Raw genomic sequence first — 21,183 nt, forward strand, 5'->3', positions numbered from 1 at the left:
GGGGGGGGGGGGAGTAGGCTGCAGCATAGAATGGGGGAGGCCCCAACAATCAACAATGAGTCAATTCCTAGGGGAGTCGATACACTAGGAGGGGGCCACGGATAGCTTGCTTTTGACATGAAAGCGGATAGAGTCCCAAATCTGCTGAAGGATCTGAACTTAGAGTTCCATCTTTGGAGGGTAAGCTCCACAATGTGATAGATTGCGGCACCAAAAGCAAGATTTCCCATGTCATTGCAACTAAATTTGCAAGCTTTCTTTTGTTAGTGATAATGATTCATTTGAGAAAAAGGAAGAAAAGTTGCCTGCATTAGTTTCCTGATTGTGTTTGTTCCAAGCAATTATGGTACAGTAACTGATGTAGTAGTGCTTCCATGGACCGGCCCAAACCTGTTTGGAAGCCTATACCGGGATAAACTGGGTCCAGATTTAGTTTTTTAATGGCAAGTAGTATATTTAGGGATATCTTGTGTAATATTTTATTTTGGGTAGGAGTTAGATGCATAGGAAGGATATTCTAATTTTAGTTTGCTTCAAGTTTCCTCGTTGGATGCAATTTCTTTTTTATAAATATGCTTGTAATCCAACGATTTCGTAGTTGAATTTGGTTTTGAGTGTGCCTGCATGGCCTGGGCATCTTGTCTGTATTTCCCTCTTCTCTCTTCCTAGTATAATCCCTTGCTTCTTCCTTCGCTCCCTTCCTTGCGGCATCTTTGCTGCTCCTATTTTCCTGCTATTCTTCCCAATCAATTTTTCTTTTTCTCTTCTACCTCCCGTATTCCCTCTTCTTTAACTATCGTAGGCACTAGAATAAAGAACCAGGAAGGCCTGATCTGTTTTGGGTGATAGTTGCAGCCCATAAACAGCTGATTGATCTTCTTCGCCATTGATTTGTTCAACCTCAGATATTGGGGGTTAGTTCACCTCCCCAGGACGATCCAAATATTGGATTTTTATTCCCAAAGGCTCCCTCTGTTGTAAGATCTCTATCTGAATTCAAAATTGGGTTTGAGGTTTGTACCTCCTCTGGTTTCAGAAATTTCTTTATTAATTTTAGCCTGTTAACTAGCATGATGATTGATTGGGTTTCAAAGAGAAGTTTAGCAACCTTATCCTAGAGTTTTGGGTTGATCGGGTTTAAATCGAGTAAGATACCTCACCCGAAAGCATCCTGGTTCCTTCGTGTATTCTGTTGCTTGTCATAAGGAAGAAGACGACTTGGTGACAGCATCTTATTTGTCGCTCTATTGCCTACTTTTCCCCAAGTATCCCTCTCTTCTTTCTTAATTCTGCGGGGTCCTCATTTCTTTGTTGATGCCTATTTTTGTACCTCTTTTTTAATTGGTAACCCTCGTCTGTCCTTCCCTTCTTTATTTTCTAATTGGACCTTTAAATTTTTTGTTAATTACACAACAGCTGTCAGCCTCTTGTTTGAGTTGTTTAAAACTTGGGTGGGTCCATAAGTGATCCGACCCCCTGATTGCATTATTTGATATTGGAGCTAAACCTTGCCACAGATCCCAGGGATCCTAATTAGAGGTTTATTTTCGTTCAAAAAATTCAAGCAAATTGGTAACGCTCGCGAATATTGTTAACGAGCATCTTGAGGAGTGTCAACGACTTGAGCAACTACAAAGTCAGATGCCGCTGTCCTTGCTGGAATGACTGTATGCTTCCTTCGACAAATTGATCCCAATCGTTAAACAGTGATTGGAAGAACAAGGGACGAGCCACTGACAATGGAAGACCAAGTGGCTCCAATTATCATTGAAGAACCACCCATGGATGAACATACACAGGGTTCAATCGTTTGATCAAACTAATTGAATTTGAGCTTCCACCTTGCTACTTCAGTGGTAGACTCCTTTTCTCTGATTTCATACCATTGGATCGTCCTTTGATCGTTAGTTTCATTAGGTCAAGGATAATGGGTACTGATCGTGTGTCAAAGATCCTCATGTTCTACCAAATTCGTTGGCGAGTTTTTCACAAGACCAAAGGAATTGATGCAGACCTGTGGATCAGCTTGAACCTGTCTGGAAGACTAGACCGGAATGAATTGGGTCCAGTTTTATTTTCCTTGTTTAAGTTTGCTTCAAATTTCCTTGTTGAGTGCAATTTCTGTTTTATAAGCATGCTTGTAACTCAACGATTTAGTAGTTGAATGGAATAAATATTGAGTTCTTGTTTTGGGCGTCCCTTCATGGCCCGGGAAGCTTGGCTGTCATTCTTCTTTCTCCCTGCTACATCCCCCCTCTTCTACCTTTTCTCCCTTTCCTTGCGGCAAATTTGTTATTCCTATTTTGCTCCTATTCTTCCCAATTAATTTCTATGTTTCTCTTCTATCTTCCGTATTCTCTCTCTTTTCTTTAACTATCTTGGCACTAGACTGAAGAACCAGCTTGGCCTGTTCTGTTCTGGGTGATAGTTGCAGCCCATAAACCGTTGATTGATCTCCTTTGTCATTGATTCATTCTACCTGATATTTTGGGTGTTAGTTCTCCTCTCTAGGGCAGCCCAAGTCTTGGATTTTATTCCTGATGGCTCCCTCTGTTGTGAGATACTGAGTTCTCTATCTGAATTCAAAACTGGGTTTGAGGTTAGTGCCTCCTCTTGTTTCAGAAATTTCTTCATTAATTTTAGCATTTTATTGCATGATGGTTGGTTGGTTTTTGAAGAGCAGTGGATTAGCAACCTTATCCTAGATTTTCGGGTTGAATGGTTTAAATCAAGTAAGATACCTTACCTGAAAGTAACCTGGTTTGTTCGTGTATTCTGTTGCTTGTCGTATGGAAGAGGACGACTTGTTTACAACACCATATTTTTCACCATATCCCCTTCATCCTTAATTCCTCGTTGTTCTTATTTCTTTCTAAATGTCTAGTTTGTTCCTCTTCGTTAATTTATAGCTTGCAAAAAGAATCTCCATTTGGTATTTATTGACCCGGAAAAATCCTATGACAATCCCTAGTGAGTTAATTTGGCATGTACTAGAGAAGAGAAGGGTGTCAAGTAAATATGTGAATATAATTAAAGACATGTATGAGGGCGTGGTGACTATTGTGAGGACCGTGGGAGGTTAAGGTAGTGAATTTCCAATTACAATTGGGTTACATTAAGGATCAACTTTAACCCTTCGTTGTTTGCGCTTATCATGAATGATTTAACCAAGAACATTCACGATGAGGTTCCGTGGTGCATGCTTTTTGTTAATGATATTATTTTGGTGGATGAAACTATTACAACGATTAACACTAAGTTGGAGTTATGGAGATCAATTTTGGAATCAAGAGGTTTTAAGGTAAGTACACGAAGACTAAAGTATATGGTGTGTAATATTAGTTACATTAAGGCGGATAATGAAATGGTGAAACTTGAGGGGAGAGAGAGCGCAAAGCATAGTTGTCAAGGCGTTGCCAAGGCGATGACATGGCATCCAGGCGGTTTGCCTGGGGCCTAGGCAACTGTTGCCTTGTGTTTTGGCACTTATTTATGCCAAATATCATTTAAGTAAAAATACTTGAGATATTATTCATAATTAAGCAAATACCCCTTATTTGAATCTAATAAAAATAGTTTAAAAATCAAATTCTGAAAGGATAAAAAGTCACTCCCCAGGCCAATAACAAAAACTAGATTTTGGTTATAGTGACGATTTTCAACTTTTTAGTGCTGTGGTTTTTCTCAATTATGAAAATCTATAAATCCTATCATGTTAAAACATTGCTAAAAACCAGAAGTCCGGTAAAATAATCTTTTGTTTTGATATCCATAAAATTATTTTTGTTTAAGCGATTTTAATAGCATTCACACACTTTAAAATAAGTTTGACCGGAGCATAACTTTGTCATTTGAACCCAGATTTAAATAATCTTAGACTTGTTGGAGAGTGGTTTTATGTTATACCTAATATAAAAAGTCTCATGTAAAAATAAAATCATTTGACCAGTCAAACTTTTTATAGAACAAGAGCATTTCTCTAAATGTTGATTTTTTATAACTTAATGTGACTCAATGTTTATTTTTTATGGTTTGATATGGTTAAATGTTGATTTAATGACTTGACGTGGCTTAATGTTGATTTTTTTTTTATACAAGGTATATATAGCTTACTAAATACTGTTAGAAAGTATGGAAATGAAAAATAATACTTGGTCGCCTTGTTCGCCTTAAGGGCCGCCTTCTTGCTTAAGTGCTTAGATAGCCCTCCATCGCCTTGGTTCGCCTTGGCGGTGTGACAATTATGGCGCAAAATGATTATTTTTTTATATTTGGGGTCAACCATAAATAAAAAAGTTGATATAGGGAATGTTGGTCAGTTAAGAAGCTTAATATAGATAAGCTAAGTGTAGCATAGATTAAAGTATCGGTATCGGTCGCCGTATCGATCGATCAAAATTAAGATACGTATCGGAGGGTAGAGATATGCGAAGATAAGCTAAAGATATGCACATAAATGGATATGAAACACATTTTTAAACACTTTTACATAAAAATTTGTTAAAAAAAACTATTGATAACATGTATTATGCATAAACACTAAATTGACAGTATCACACTAAGAATTCAAGGTTTGCAGTTGTCCCATAAATGTAAAATCTTTGTTCCCAATCTTGATTTCCACTTTAGTTAGAGAGAAATATGATTGGCAGCAACTTTGGAAGAAAAACCCTAAAAAAATTATGTTTTTTGAAAAATACCTATTTTGGCCATTATATGATCGTAGCGCACTGTATCGGTACATACCGATACATACTGATACTCACCAATACGTATTGATTAATACATATCGATACATACTGATACTCATCGATACGTACCGAACGATATAAACAAATACTCATCGATACTTACCGATACATACCGAAACATATATTTCACCTTGATTTTATATTTTCCATAAAGTATCAGTACGTATCGATAGTGTATTGGTGCATATCGGTATGTATCGTAGGATATGTATCGATACGAAAGGATTTTAAAAATTTCATGTATCGTATCAGTGTGTATCGTATCGGTCGGCTAAATTTAAGATACGTATCGGAGGGGATCGTATCTTATAGGTATCGGTATCGGAGATACTTTAAACCATGAGCAGAGATGAGGATGTTGAGATGGATGTGCGGCAAAACTAGGAAGGATAAAGTAAGTGACTACATTGGAGCTGATTTGGGAGTTTCCCCTATTTATGATCAGCTCCAAGAAAGTCGTTTGAGGTGGAATGTCCATGTTTGGCAGAGGTATGCACCAGTAAGGGGGAATGATCGGATTCAGATAGAAGGATCTGAAAGAGCTAGGGGCTGACCTAAAATGACCATAGGAGTTGTAGTGAGGAAATTCTTGCACAGTTTAGGTCTTGACCTAGTATGACCTTGAATAGAACTGTTTGGAGGGCTAGGACCCATGCACCGACCCTTTTAGGTGGGACTTTACTGAGGGGTTGCTGTGTTCATTTCTTTTTTACTCTTTTTCGTATTAATATTTTACCCTCGCATAGATCCATGTAGCAACCCCATTTAGCTTGGAAAAGGCTGATTACTTCTTGTTTTTGTATCAAAACTTTTTTCTTTTTTTTTTTTTTTTTTTTTTTTTTTTAAATGTTTCTGAAAACACATACTAACCGTAGCAATACGATATGATTAATAATACTATAGAGTTAGATGATAAATAATACTTAGCTTAGTCAACACTAAATCTTTGGACCGTGTCTCCTGTTGAGTGCTGTTTTGTGGTTGCCAATGTATTTCATGGTATGAATTTCATTTGAACTTCTACTAGTGCACCTTCATTACTATCTTAAGTATGATGTAATGTAATTCTCTTCTTTTAGTGAATGCAGGCACATTTATTGCGGGCTGCTGAAGTGAAAAAAGCCATTGAGTGGATTATGAGCAACCTTGATGATTACTTTGCTGCAGAATCTGTTGCTACTGCTGTTGCACGTGGTGCAGCAGCTGCCGAACTAGCTCAAGATACTGATGGTCTGCTTAGTTCCCCTGTGCCTTATTCCCTTCAAAGGACAGCTTCTAAGGCTTCGTTTCAGGGAAAGTCAAATGATGCTTCAAGTCCATCAAATATGTCAAGAAATTTCAGGTGATTTTTGTACTTCTGGTCCCTGCATAGAGGGCACCTAGGAGACTAGGCGCTTGCTTAGGTGCCCTTGGCATGCAGTATATGACTATGTAATATAACAATGGTAAATTTATATAATTATGCTTATATGCAACTTAGAAGCCATATCAATGCAATATGATATAATTGTATTAGTAACGGCCTAATATAAGAAAACCAATATATTGTAGGCAAGACATAGGGATATGATATAAGCATATTCATTAAAAAACAAAACAATAAACATAAATGAACATAAACTCGTGAAGTGTCAACAAGGTGTTTTGTCACCTTGGACCCAAGAAAGAGCTTGGACGCTTAGGCAATGCCTAGGCGACGCCTTGACAGCTATGGGTCCCTATATGGTTTGGGTTCCATGGTGGTACCGCATAGAGGGAAGACCTTTGCGCAATGGTAAGGTTGCTCCATTGCATCCTAGTGATCGTGGGTTTGAGTTGGAAACAGCCTTTCCGCGAGTGGGGATAAGGCTGTTTATATTATAGGCCTCCCCAGACCTCGCAATCGCAGGAGCCTCGTACACTGGGTACGCCCCCTTTTTTGGTTGTAGTATAAGTATTAATCTGTTTTTAACTCGTAGTCATTTGATCGTTACACTCTTTTGTTCAGTATTTGTTTAAGTGTTCTTTGCTGGTATTAAATGAATTTGTAATTAGAGAGTTAAATCATTGTGGTCTCTTCAGCATACAATGTAATTCTTGCTTAAAGTTTTGTGAGACAGTCGTGATTAACTCTAGATTGGCTATGATAAACACATGGTCGTGTCTGGGCCAACTGGCCAAGGTTTATTTTTTGCTGAATAAGAAAATTAAATAACAGGGAGAAAGGGGGGGGGATATACAACACCTGAAGGCCAAGAAATAGGATACACCCTTAAGGGGGGATGGGAGGTGTCAAAATGGATAAGGGGAGAACCCAGGAGACAACAATGAGCATGTTCCTTGGGGAATCAATAATAGAACAGTGAGGGTCACAGCAAGTTTGGAGAAACGTCAAAGTATATGACATTCCAAATCTTATCAATAGATATGGACTTGGAATTCCATCTATGCAGGTTGCGTTCCATTTAAATGTGGGTAATGGCTGCGCGAAAGCAACTTTCCCAGCTATGTCGTAGATAGAGCTAGTACCAAAGGTCATGTTGACCCATATTCATTCTCTCTCAAGGGTGAAGGGACTTCTCCTGGACGGCCAGCATTTGTTAAGGTTACATTTCCAGATGTGGAGATGAAGGGGAAATTGAAAAATTAGTGGTTAATATCTTCTATACCATTTCAGAACAAGCAGCAAGTTGGGGGAACGGGGATATGGCGATGGATGAAAAAGGTGTTGGTGTACAATGTCTTGTATTCTGTCACAGTTTAATCCAGGGAGTACTGGTGCATGCCCCTCGATAGGACAATAATCCCGTTTGCTGGTAACCAGGCCGTGGGGGTTGCAAAGGGGGTAAGAGCCCCCCTGCATAGTGGGGGTGTCAATCGGATTTTTTTATTTGAGAGCAGTTTTGTACTTTCCGGTATTAGGGTTTTTTTGCTATATATTTGCAGGGAGATTTACTCTCTGTAAGAAATTCTGAGAGGTGTGAGGACGAACACTGTAACTCTATTCTTCACTGATAGTGAAGCAGAATCTCATCTCACCGAGGATGTAGGCAATCTTGCTGAACCTTGTAAACCTATGTGCATGGTTTGTTCTTGTTTTTCCATTATCTTCTGCTTTGTTTTTAGGGTTGCTTTTCTACAAATTGGTATCAAAGCTCTAGGTTTCCGTTTTCTAGGGTTTGCTATCACGATGGCAGGGAAGAGATTGAATATCAAATATGACATCGAGCGATTCAATCGAAAGAACAACTTCACCTTTTGACGTTGAAGGTTGAAGGATCTTCTGATACAACAGGGTTTGGCGAAAACGTTGTTGGGAAAGTCAAAGAAACCTACAAAAGTTACTAATGAAGATTGAGAAGAGATGGAGGAAAAGGCGATAAGCGCTATCCGATTGAATCTTTCCGATGGTGTCCTACAATATGTTGTGGATCTCGATTCTGTGTCGGATTTATGGGCGAAACTTGAATGCATTTACATGACAAAGTCCTTAACGAACAAGTTGCTCGTGAAGAAACAATTGTATTCTCTATAGATTGAGGAAGGTACGAATCTATTAGAACATCTTAACACGTTCAATCAGATCGTAAGCAAACTTGCAAACCTGGAGGTTAAGATCGAGAATGAAGACGAAACCTTACTGTTGCTATCGTCGCTCTTAGAATCATATGATCACCTTGTAACGATTCTCTTGTACGGAAAGGAGACCTTTGAGACGGATGAAATCGTGGCTGCCCTCATATCCAATGATACAAGGAAGAAGGCTAGCAGTACGAAATCTCAAGGAGAAGGTCATTTCTGAGGTGACAAGGAGCAGGAAAGAGGGAGATCAAATTATAAGGGATCTAGGATGAGTTGATCGGAATAAAAAGGGGCAAAGACAAAGGTTTCTTGTTTCTATTGCAAGAAGGAAGGCCATATGAAGAGAGTGCTTGAAGAAGAAGACAGAGTTGAAGAAAAAAGGTGCAGATAAGGCATCTGAGGAAGCTAGGGTGGCTGATAGTTCAAATGGAGATGATGGAGACGTACTCTCTATATCATCAGGTAAAAATCAACCTTCTAATTCTTGGATTTTAGATTCTGGATGTTCATATCACCTGTGTCCACATAAGGATTGGTTTGATACATATTAACCATATAGTGGTGGGTTTGTCCTAATGGGGAATGATACTGTGTGCAAAACCATTGGGATAGGCATTATCAAAATCAAAATGTTTGATGGGATAGTAAGAACTTTAGCAGATGTTAGACATATACCAGAACTAAGGAAAAACTTATTATTTTTTAGAGCACTTGACTCAAATGGCTGCGAGGACATAGCTAACGGTGGAGTTGTCAAAATTATTTAGGGTGTTTTGGTTGCCATTAAGGGATAGCTAATAGGAAACCTCTACAGACTCATAGGGAGCACTGTTACAGGTAGAGCGTCTATGACTATAGATGCAGGATCTGATACAGATGATACTCATCTGTGGCATATGCGGTTAGGGCATATTGGAGAAAGAGGATTGATGGAGCATCACAAAATGAAACTGTTGAAGGGGGTGAAAACTTGCATACTGAACTTCTGCAAGTATTGCGTGTTCAGGAAATAGTGCAAGGCTAGTTTCAAAACTGTAAAACATAAGAGTAAGGAGATGCTTGATTATATACACACCGATGTATGTGGTCCTTCAATGACCAAATCTAAAGATGGGGTAAAATATTTCGTGACCTTTGTTGACAAGGAAAGTCTGGATCTAGTTCATGAAGCATAAAAGAGAGGTGTACACTAAATTTGAGGAGTGGAAGGCTGAGGTAGAAAGGAAGACAGGAAAGAAAGGAAGTACTTAAGAACAGATAATAGAGGGGAGTATAGGTACAAGTCGTTTCTAGAATTGTGCAAAGATGAAGGGATTACACATCACTTCATAGTTCCAAATATGCCACAATGAAATGGTATAGTTGAAAGGATGAACATGATACTTCTATAAAGAGCTCGGAGTATGAGGCTGGATGTAGGGGTGAGCAAAGATTTTGGGTAGAAGTAGTGAATATGGTATGTTTCCTCATCAAAAGGTCTCCATCGAAGATAATTAATTGTAAAATTTCTGAAGAGGTATGAACAAAAAAACCAGTAGATTATTCTATTCTAAAAATATTTAGTTGTCCAGACCATGCTCATATGGAGAGTAAACAACGTTTCAAGTTAGACTTAATATCTAAGTAGTGTGTCTTGGTTTTGAGAAAGACGTAAAGGGATTCAAGTTCACAAAAGATTGTGGTTAGCGGGGACGTTGTGTTTGATGAGTCTCACATGGTGAAGTCAAACTGCAGTTCACAAGCAGTTGATGAAAATAAAGAAGGTTTTACTGTACAGGTGGAGTTACGTGAGTCAGAAACAATAAGAGAGAATGAGTAATCCAGTGACTTACCAGGACAACTGGAAATAGTAGAAGCTCCATATATTGTGACAAAGGGTAAAGGGAAGCATACTCACAAAGCACATGCGAGATACGGGTTTGAGGACATGGATTCCTATGCCCTCAATGTAGGTAACAGGTGATCGATTTTCCTACCAGGATGCTTTGAGTGATGCACAACGTGATAAATAGATGACAACTATGATGGAGGGAATGGAGTCTCTACAGAAGAACAAGACTTGGGAGATTGTGGAAAAATCTAAGAGAAGAAAAATCATTGGGTGTAAACGGGTTTTCGTAAGAAAGAGGCAGCATTTGAGAAAGAGCGTGAAAGGTATAAGGCCAGACTTGTAGCCAAGGGGTAGGCATAGAAGGAGGAGGTAGACTATTGAAATATTCTCGCCGGTGGTGAAGCACACTTCGATTCGGGTACTACTCACTTTGGTGGCCATGTATGATTTGGAGCTTGATGTGAAGACGTTTCTTCATGGTGACTTGGAGGAACAAATTCATATGGAGCATCTTGAAGGTTTTAAGGTGTAGGGAAAGGAAGATCATGTTTGTCTGCTTAAGAGGTAGTTTTATGGTCTTAAGCAATCTCCTAGGCAGTGAAACAAGCGTTTTGATTCCTACATGGTGAAGATTGGCTACACAAGAAGTGAGTATGATTGTTGTGTTTATTATAAAGTGTCAAGTGGTAATTCTATTATTTTGTTGATGTTTTATGTTGATGACATGCTCATTGCTGCAAAGAATAAGCATAATATAGTCTCTTTGAAGTCTTTGTTGAATGCTGAATTTGAGATAAATGATGGTGTTGCGAAGAACATCCTTGGCATGGAAATCCTTAGAGATAGAAGTGCAGGTAAACTTTGGGTAACTCAAGAGAGGTATATTGAAAAGATGCTGGAGTGTTTCAACATGGAAAAGACTAAGCCGGTTAACATTTCGTTAGCTACCCACTTCAAGTTATTTGAAAGGCAATGCCCTACAACACGTGAGGAGGTGGAGCAGATGTCTTAGGTCCCCTATGCTAGCGCAGTTGGGAGTCTCATGGATGCTATGGTTTGTAGCAGGCCGGATTTGTCTCATGCAGTCAGTGTTGTTAGCAGATACATGAGTAATCCAAGGAAGGAGCACTAGAATGCAATTAAGTGGATCTTCAGATATCTAAGCAAGACTAAAGATATAGGGATTTCTTTCAATGGTAAGGGAAGTTCGACATGGTGGGTTATATTGATTCTGACTATGGCAGTGATTTAGATAAGCGGAGGTCACCTATAGGGTATGCATTTACATTGACTGGTGGACCTATATCATGGAGGGTGATGCTTCAGTCCATAGTTGCATTGTCCACTACAAAAGCAGAGTACATGGCGGCGCTGGATTGGTTCGTGAGTTCGGGTTGGAGTAAAGAAGTGCAATGTTACATTGTGACAGTCAGAGTGCCATAAATCTTGCAAAGTATCTGGTGTTTCATGCAAGGACAAAGCATATTGATGTGAGGTTTCACAAAATCAGGGAGTTCATGGTAGAAGGCAGTATTCACTTGAGAAAATTTCATACAGATCGCAATCCTACAGATATGCTTACCAAGCCGGTCACTACAACGAAGTTTGATTCCTGCTTGGACTTGGTTAATATTACTCATTGTTAAAATGAGGGACACACCAAATAGGTGCAGGTTTGTATCTCTGATGAGGTACGGGGATGAAGATGTTTACAAATTATTTTTATAAGAGGTTCGACAAAATTCAATCTAAGGTGGAGATTGTTGGTGTACAATGTCATATACTCCGTTATAGTTTAATCCAGGGAATACTGGTGCAGACCCTTTGATAGAACGATGGTTGAATTTTTTATTAGAGGGCAGTTTTTTATTTTCGGTATTAGGTTTCTTGCTATATATTTGTAGCGAGATTTACTTTCTCTATAAGCAATTCTGAGAGGTGTGAGAATGAGCTCTATAACCCTATTCTGCATTGATAGTGAAGCAGAATCTCATCTCACCGAGGACGTTGGCAAGCTTGCCGAACCTCATAAATTGTTTGTTATTGTTTTTCCATTACCTTCTGCATTGCATTTAGGGTTGCATTTCTACAAAAGGCCTGGGTATGGAGACAGTCGGAGAGAGCTCTCCAAACCATGAAGTTGTGCCGAGGGATGTGAGATTTGAACCGGACAATCTTATGCCAAGGAATTGAGGGACTAAGAGAGCGGACTAAATTCCAAGCAGAGGAAGAGGATAATTTCCCTGTGGGGGAAGGGGACCAAACAATTTTTTCCTCTCCACCATTAGGCGGTAGGGCAGGGAGAGAGGACCAAATGGTAGATATGGCGTGGGAAGTAAGAGGAGGAGACCACAAGCCATTGCGAATGATTGAAGATACTAAGGAGTTTCTAGCAAGACTCAAGGAGTGGACAGCTCTAGGGCTACCTTAAGGAGAGGACCCCATCCGGGTGTCAATTGTCAAGCCAAATGGAGGTTGAAGAACCGTTGCCTATAGGAGAGCGAATGGCGTTAGTGGCAATAGGTCTGACTAGAAGAATTTTGCGCTAGACCCAAGATGCATTCTGGGAGAAATAGCCAAGGTTGTGTACAAGAAAGAGAGAAGTTTTTATAGCTTAGCTCTTTGAAATTGATGAATCCTGTTCGTGCAACTGGCTTCTGGATTTTTTTGTGAGTTTTCTTGTCTTTGGGGAGGTTACTAGAAGTTATGGATGGGCTTTGGGATAAAGAATGTGTATGCAAGTTGCAAGGCTGGCCTTGAGGCCCAAGGTGACCTGTTGCTTTATGTGTCAAGGTGCCTAGACCTAATATCTTAGTCTTAGGCCAGCCACTTGTTTGTAAATCTTATTTATTTCTCATTTTCCCCCTATTAGTTTTTATGAAAGCATTTCTACCACCCTTATGTTTTATATGTAGACCCTCATAACACAAGTACCCAACTCTCTCTCTCTCTCTCTCTCTCTCTATATATATATATATATATAATATGGTGCCCTTGTCGAAATTGAAATATTTCACTGAAATGGGCGAAATGGCCAAAGTTTGATAATATTTTGGGTAATGAGGGGAATAAGGGTTATACTGAGAATTTTGAAATAAAACTTTAGTGGTTACTTATTTAATCAAAACTATGCGTGTATGAACGGTTAGGTGTAAAAAAAAAAAAAAAAAAAAAGACTAAAAAGTGATCGTTTGGTATCACACTCTAATTTGCTGGTGTCAACATTCAAGCATGTCCAAATAGAAAAAAATTGAACCAAGATAAGATTTAGGGACAAACCTCTTTCTTGAAGTTTTAACCCAATATCTCCTTGGAATCTTGTTGTGTGAGCATAGACGAATCCTCAATGTTTGTAACTTTTTTGAGCAAATTTGAAGCGTTCTAGCAATTTCGACTTGTTTCCCTAATTCGACAATTTTGACTCATTTTCCTAATTTGCCAATTTGGATTCATTTCAACTTGAATATTTTCATTTTTTATGAAGAAAATTTCAATCATTTTGTTTCACTCGTTTTGAAGAAATATTGTTTTCTTTGTATTTCACATGTGATTCTGTTTCATGGTCCATTGAAACTGAAATATTTTACCAAATTTCAATCATTTTGATTGAAATTTTGAACATTGTTACGAGGAGTTGACCTCACATATTTTTTTCTTCTCTTAACTACATCATTGCTAAATGGTATGGGAATATGTTGTGGGTATGTTTGGAGTTTTCTAGACATGGCCTGGGGATGTGAATGAAGTTTGTTTCGTGGAATTTACTCCTTACACCATCTTTTTGGGGGTTTGGGAAAGAGGGAGACATAAGGGTATTTGAAGGTAACTTGAGATCTTTTCTAAGTTGTGTTAGACATTTGATTGGCTTTGGCACATACTCAGCTCAAATCAAAGGATTTCATGGGGAATCTTTTTCTTCTGATCGATTTCCTTGCTTGAAGATTGAATTTTTTTTTTTTATATGTATAATGGGGTATAGTTTCTGTTCTTACCAAGTTTGTTCCTTTTGGTAATGATTCAGATATGCTTGTAAACTTTTTTGTGCTGATATAAGAAAGAAATTTTGTTGTTGCTGGTAAGAAGTTGCAATTCTGAATTTTACCATGGCTCCATTTGAAGCTCACGACTACTATTCCTTTTATTTTTATTGGCTATGAAACCATTTTATTTGGAAGATGACGGAATTTCAGACTAGCTATTAACAAAAGAAGAGGGGATGGGGAGAAACATAGTTGTTGAGGCATTTCTTACATGAGGGGGGTTTTTTTTTTTGTGGGGGGGGGGGGAAGGGGTTGGAACTTCTTGTGGCCATTCACCATATCTGTCAATACACCCGTGCCTAAAAACCAAAGTTGGGACCTCTACATGTGACTGCTCATGAGCATTTCTCATTTCTACCCTTTCTATGGAAACCCATGACAACTAGGTTGCAATGGAGCAATCTTGCCGTTGCCCAAGGTCTGCCCTCTTTCATGTTTTATGTTTTGTTCCTATTAACCCCTTTGTAAAACATATATATGGATATGCATCCGTGCATTCTTTATATATATATATATTGTAATGTACATATGCATGGACAGGCTAAAAAATGTTGGCTTTGCCTAGGTGGTCCCCCAGGTGCCATGGTGGTTGGCCATCACCTAGATGCCATGATTGCCATGCACAGAACTCTAAGTCACATGTAAGTATATAACAAGCGAAAACAGTCTACAAAAATCTCAAGCAACTCCTATGCCATTAACTATGGCATAATCTCTATGAGATCCTGAGGGGGATATATTCTCTGTAGGGATTCTATTTTCAGTTTTCACCATAGTTTAATCCTTCAAAGTAGTTCTATTTTTTGATCTTTTAAAGTAGTTTTCTCAAAGCAAATAGTTTTTACTTTTCCCATCCGAGGAATCTCATCCTCAGTTAGGTATAGGGATCATTTGTGTTAGGGGCTAGTTTACTGTAAGAATCAAAGAAGTGCTTTCCTAATAGAGCAACTCTAGAAATTTGGAGTTTCCAAATGCAGCCTAAGTGGCTTTCATTTTAGAGTTGATGGTTTCATTTTGGTAATTTGTCAATTTTTCGTATTCTACATTGGGAAATGTAGTATTGCATATTTGCATAGGTATTTACCTTGAGTGTTCTGACAAAACTGTCGTTGGCAGAGCTGATGTGCTTCGAGAAAATACAGAAGCTGTGTTTGCAGCTTGTGATGCTGCTCATGGAAGATGGGCAAAACTCCTCGGTGTCCGTGCTCTTCTGCATCCTAAATTAAGATTGCCGGAGTTTTTAAGCATTTACAACATCACTCAGGATTTCATAAGTGCTACTGAGAAGGTACTGCTTGTTTATGAGATCTATTACTGTTGTCATGGTTATGATGCTAAATTGCTCTTACACGAACAGATTGGTGGAAGGTTGGGCTATAGCATCCGCGGAACACTGCAGTCCCAGTCGAAAGCCTTTGTTGATTTTCAACATGACTCTAGAGTTAGTGTCACTTGCAATGCTAAAGCGTATTAGTTCTCTCTAAGTTGTACTACATATTGTTGGCTTGCTTAACTGCTTGATTGGTTATTGTAGATGGCAAAGATTAAGGCAGTCCTTGACCAAGAAACATGGGTTGCGGTAGATGTACCTGATGAATTCCAGGCTATCGTGGACTCACTCTTTGTTCTGAATCTTTGATCAATGGGAGCCAGGTCGATGCTCATGGTAATATGGCAGCAAGCTATGTTGATCAAGTCTCAAAAACCAGTGCTCCGCTCTTGGTAGATGGTGGGGGATCTTATACGCAACAGCATATTGAACAGCCTGACTCTGTTGAGACCTTAGAAGATGATGGTGGACAAATCAAATCCACTTCATTGGCTGGTGGACATCATGGAAGTAGAACAGATGTTTCAGCTCTTTCTACTCGAAATGAAGATGGTAACATGAAGGAACATGGGAAATCTTCCTCTCAAACCCTGGTATATAAAGGTCTTGGTTATCATATGGTGAACTGGTAAGATGTCTTTTCCCCCTGGACTTGCATATCTTGTGTATCAGTCTCTCTCTATCTTGTAGTTTTTCCTCCTCTCTCTGTTTTAAGCATCGGTGTTTATGAAACTTCAGTTTTTCTTCTGATTCCAAATGCTGTGGCTTGTTTCACTTGAATAAATTGTGTGATACTGATTCGTCAACTGGATGCTCATCGTTTAGTTATATGTGTTTCTTCTCCTTACTGATTTGGCACTAATGAACAAATATGCAAGTACACTAAATCAGTAAGGAGAAGAAACACATATGACTAAACAATGAGCATCCAGTTGATGAATCAGTATCAAAATTCTTAGTATAACCCTTATTCCTCTCATGTCCACACTGTTTGTGACATGTGCAATGACAAAACATTTGCATTGGCAAACATAGTTTTGGTCTATGTGATAGAGGACCTGATATGGTTCAGGGTTCTAAAGAAGAATCTAGAAGCATTTTAAGTGCTAGAATCACACTACAGGACCAGATTGGTCAAGAATCAAGCTACGAAGAGGAACTTGAAGAATCTGACTGGTATTGATGATCAGATCCAATATAGAAACTAAATTCAGGTTTTGATTAATTCTGTTTTTTTTTTTTAGGTAAAGATTAATTCTGATGATGAAATCTGAGATATAGAAGTATGAAAGTGCGAATTCTAAGCAATACAGTCGGCCAGGCAAGGAGAAATAGTAGATCTGATCCACGGGTGAATGGTGGGAGAAGGAGAGAGAGAGAATTGAAGTAGGTGAATTAGGTTGCATCGGTCAGCCAGGCTTTCACCAGTCACAAACAGTAACAGCAGTACACCATAAAAAAATTAAAATATTCTCTATATAAATAGTTTTTAAGGCGTTGGTAAGGCGACACCTTAGTAGCGCTTTGGCGCTGATGCGGTCTAGAGATGGTAAGGCAGTGCTCCGCCTTATGTGAAGTGGCGCCTTATGGGTTTTTTTTTTTTTTTTTTAAACATTTTAAAATTACTTGATGAAGATTCCAAATATAGATTTTTTATTGGTAGGTGTATGGTTTTGTTAACACTTGAGATGTATGGGATCAGCTTTACTCCACCAAAAATAACCAAAACAAACAAAACAAAAACACGATTCACAAACAGGATTTGGATTTTGTCAAGGGTTTTAAGAAAGAGCTTTGAGAATGAATCAAGGAACAAGGAAGAACTACTGATCCAGGCGACCATTTTGCTCTGGCAACGGTGAGCTTCATTCTTCTTTGACAGGAGTAGAAATATAGTGAATGACCTTAGGGCTTAGGCACTCATTTTGGCATCATAGAGGTAAGTATAATAAATACTTGTATTTTTTATGTCTTCTTTTCTTTATATTTATAATTTGGTTTCATATTATGTATTTATATTATATGTTAATATAATTGATGATTGATGATTGATGATTAATGATTGATGAAGATGAACTTAGTTTATTCACTTTATTGATTTGTTTTCTTGATGAATATCTTACATTAGTATGAATATGAACCTTTAATATTTATTTAACATATGAGTAATAGGATTCAACTAGGATTTGAGCCAAATAGATTGGTTCTATAAAAAAATTACACAGGATCGCTTTAGTCGATAAGGCGACGCTTTATGTCCGCCTTATCACTAAGGCTCTCCGAAAGACCCTCAAACGCCTCCGTCGCCTTACTGCCTTAAAAACTATGATAGAAGTATGAAAGTGCGAATTCTAAGCAATACAGTCGGCCAGGCAAGGAGAAATAGTAGATCTGATCCACGGGTGAATGGTGGGAGAAGGAGAGAGAGAGAATTGAAGTAGGTGAATAAGGTTGCATCGGTCAGCCAGGCTTTCACCAGTCACAAACAGTAACAGCAGTACACCATAAAAAAATTAAAATATTCTCTATATAAATCACTGATTGGATGGAATCCCACCTCAAGCTTCTACACAAGGAAAAAAGAAAACAATTGGAATCATTTCCATAAAAGACCTGTTTTGACTCTCAAAAGATTCACAAATTGACTCTGACACACATGTTGGCAGCTTCTATAATTTCTAAAACCATTCAAACTCTGATATTTAAAACTAAACAACCAGTACCTTTCGACTACTAAGAATGGCCCAGTAGCCCACTAAAGAGATCTGCAAATTTTAACTTTAATCCCCGCCCATAAAAATTGTTAAAAGTCTAAACTACCTCTTATTATGTCGCCAGCCTCTTTGAGCCTCCTAAACTTGTGCTTGGGCCTCCCTACAGATTCATACCAATCCAGACATGCTATGCCTCCTGGGTTCGTCGGACCCCTCACCCAACAAGTAGGTGGACTGGTGGAGTGCTTAAAAATGAGTCAAAATTGCAAAAAGTTGCAGAAATGTCACTGGATTTCATTATAATTAAATTCCTATGATTTTATGAAAGTTTAAAATCACTTTTCACCATCATTTATGCTTATCTCAAGCTAAAACTGGATCAATGAGGTGGGTTTGAGATCCTCTATCACATGGACCCACTATCAGACATCAAGTCCACCAAATAAATGTGATGTTGTGACATGATATAGTTCACATAGCTTCGTTACATGTAGTGTTTCCCATTTCCTTTTATTTTTTCCTTTAATTTATGAAGGACTTGTTGAAGCGAATTAACTTGAGCAGTGTTTTCCTCCACCTACAGTGGGTTGATATTGCTGAAGATGCTGTCAGAGTACATTGATATGAACAATTGTTTGCCAGTGTTGTCACCTGAAATAGTGCACCGTGTTGTAGAACTTTTAAAATTTTTCAACACAAGAACATGTCAGCTTGTTCTTGGTGCTGGTGCCATGCAGGTATGGTTTGCTTTTATGATTTATCAGTACTACGAAATTCGTGTAGTAAAAACTTAATGGAGAAGCAAGGATAAAGATGATTGCATTAGTTGTCATTTTCTGTTTAATGTGTGTCTGGATTGACCATTTACATTTTTATTTAATTTAGAACCGAAAGTATTGTGGTTAGCTGGAACCTTGTATCTTTAGATTGATTTGGTGCTATGATGCTTGATGCCAGCGCCTTTCATCTTAGCCGAAGTGTCTTGCCTTGGTAATGAAATGAGATCACATAAGCTGTGGAATATGTGTCAAATCCTCCGAACCATTTTGATTTTTAAGAGATGGGCTTGGACCTATTACTCGCTGTGCAACGATTACTAGAATTTCTTTTAAAGTCCATGCCAAACTCTAAATTTTTTTGACACATGGAGTTCCTCATGTCATGATAGATATTTATAATTTCAACCTTTTTTTGGATGAATAATAAATGCATTAAAACGGGAAGAGAATATACAAGGGAAAGAAAAAAAGGGAAAGGGGGGGGGGAGGGGAAAACGCAGCAAAAACAAGCTAGCACTAGCAATTAGGCCAAAGGAGGGCCAAAGAAAAAAAGGGTGGGGGGGACTAAGGGGGAAACAAATCATCATGGGGGTGGAGAGAGGATAAGATCGAAGGGGGAGACCTAGGAGACAACAATAAGCATGTTCCTTGGGGAATCCCTTATAGAGTGATGGGGAAGCAAAGAAAGCTTGGATCTGTCATCAAAGAAGATGGAATTCAAATCATATTGAAGGATCTAGAGTTGGTAGTCCGTAGTCCATCTTCTAAGGCCGCTTCTTCAAAATATGATAGATGGTGGCGCAAAAAGCAAGTTTCCCTGTAGTGTAACAAATATTGCTACCTGCAAAAGTCATGTCAACCCAGATTCATTTACGCCTAAGGGAATGGACAGGTCTCTTTGAAGGCCAAAAGAACCGGAGAACACGCTTCCAAATGGAAGAAGCAAAGGGGCAAGGGAAGAAGTTCTGGAATTTTATTTTTTTTGGTAAAAGATGAATGCATTGGTTTTTAACTAGCTTACTTGGATATCGTAAATAAATGTTACACGAGATGTGTGGATGTACCATGTACCCATATGTAGTTAGTGGATACATGCTAGCTTAGTCTCTGCAGTAATGCCCACCAGGCACATGTCAAATGCATATGACATAGTTTTTTCATCTATTTCAAAATTCTTATTTTCTAATTGATTTTTCATAGTTAATCAGGTAGTGTCATTCCATATTCTTATCTTTTTATGCTTATGAATTCATCCAAATTATTTTGCATGGATTTCACTATGGTGATGCTTTCTTTTTAACATAAAATGATAACTTTGGTGCCTCATATTTTTCTCTTGTGGTTTATGTGTATTCAATGCACTATGATCTATGTTATATTGTTTCAACATTCTAGTTTATACCTGTTTCGTGTGCACTTATTTCGATTGCTGCCTTTGATGTTATCAAGTAACTTTTAATTGGTTTTGCTCCTCTTGACTCTGTTCATGGGGCATTGCAGGTGTCTGGTTTGAAGTCCATTACTTCTAAACATTTGGCTCTTGCAAGTCAGGTTATTAGTTTTACCTGTGCTATTATTCCAGGTACGTTAATTTAAGTTGCAGTTCTGATTGCTACTTCCTTTGGGATGTTCTCTTTTATGTGTCACCTTGTCTGGAGACTCAAAATTGAATACTGCATTTTAACTTTTTTCCTTTCTTTGATTATGGAGTTCATGATAAAGGATTTTGTTGTTTTCTTTACTTGGTTGCAATGGCTGAACATTTTGTTGGGATATCTTATAGTTGAAGCTAAACTTACGTAGTAACGGTATCCTGTATGCTGATAGTACTATAAAGAAATGTAGAGAACAAGCAGTTTTATTGGGTAGAGTGCAGAATACAGGACACAATTGTCAATTCTTTCTCTCTTTCTCTCTCTCTCTCTCTCTCTCTCTCCAATCAAAAATAAAATGTTTTTGAAGGATTAAGAATATGCTTGAAGAGCAGCCAAATTACAATGAAAAAAAAAAAATCAAATCATAGCACTAAATAATTTTTTTGGGTGAATAAAATAATTTATTACCAAAGGAGAAGAAAAAATACAGCAGCTCCAAAGAGGGGAAAAAATTCTTAGACAAAGGCGGGCGTGAAAAGGTCGCAATGCCCCCGTGTGTGCTGAAGATGCTCCCGCCTGTGC

At 38.4% G+C, this 21,183-nt stretch overlaps 1 protein-coding gene across 1 annotated transcript in view; it reads left to right on the forward strand.

The window, feature by feature from the left end:
- The window catches only part of LOC122084898 (vacuolar protein sorting-associated protein 54, chloroplastic), a 77,740-nt gene that overhangs the window by 40,396 nt on the left and 16,161 nt on the right, over positions 1 to 21,183 (forward strand). The window contains 7 exon segments of the mRNA XM_042653318.1: positions 5,834 to 6,093; positions 15,300 to 15,471; positions 15,541 to 15,624; positions 15,718 to 15,799; positions 15,802 to 16,141; positions 18,811 to 18,964; positions 20,507 to 20,588. Of these exon segments, the coding sequence (XP_042509252.1) occupies positions 5,834 to 6,093; positions 15,300 to 15,471; positions 15,541 to 15,624; positions 15,718 to 15,799; positions 15,802 to 16,141; positions 18,811 to 18,964; positions 20,507 to 20,588 (1,174 nt within the window).

Source organism: Macadamia integrifolia, chromosome 7 (genome assembly GCF_013358625.1).
Source record: "Macadamia integrifolia cultivar HAES 741 chromosome 7, SCU_Mint_v3, whole genome shotgun sequence".
NCBI classification, from domain to species: Eukaryota; Viridiplantae; Streptophyta; class Magnoliopsida; order Proteales; family Proteaceae; genus Macadamia; species Macadamia integrifolia.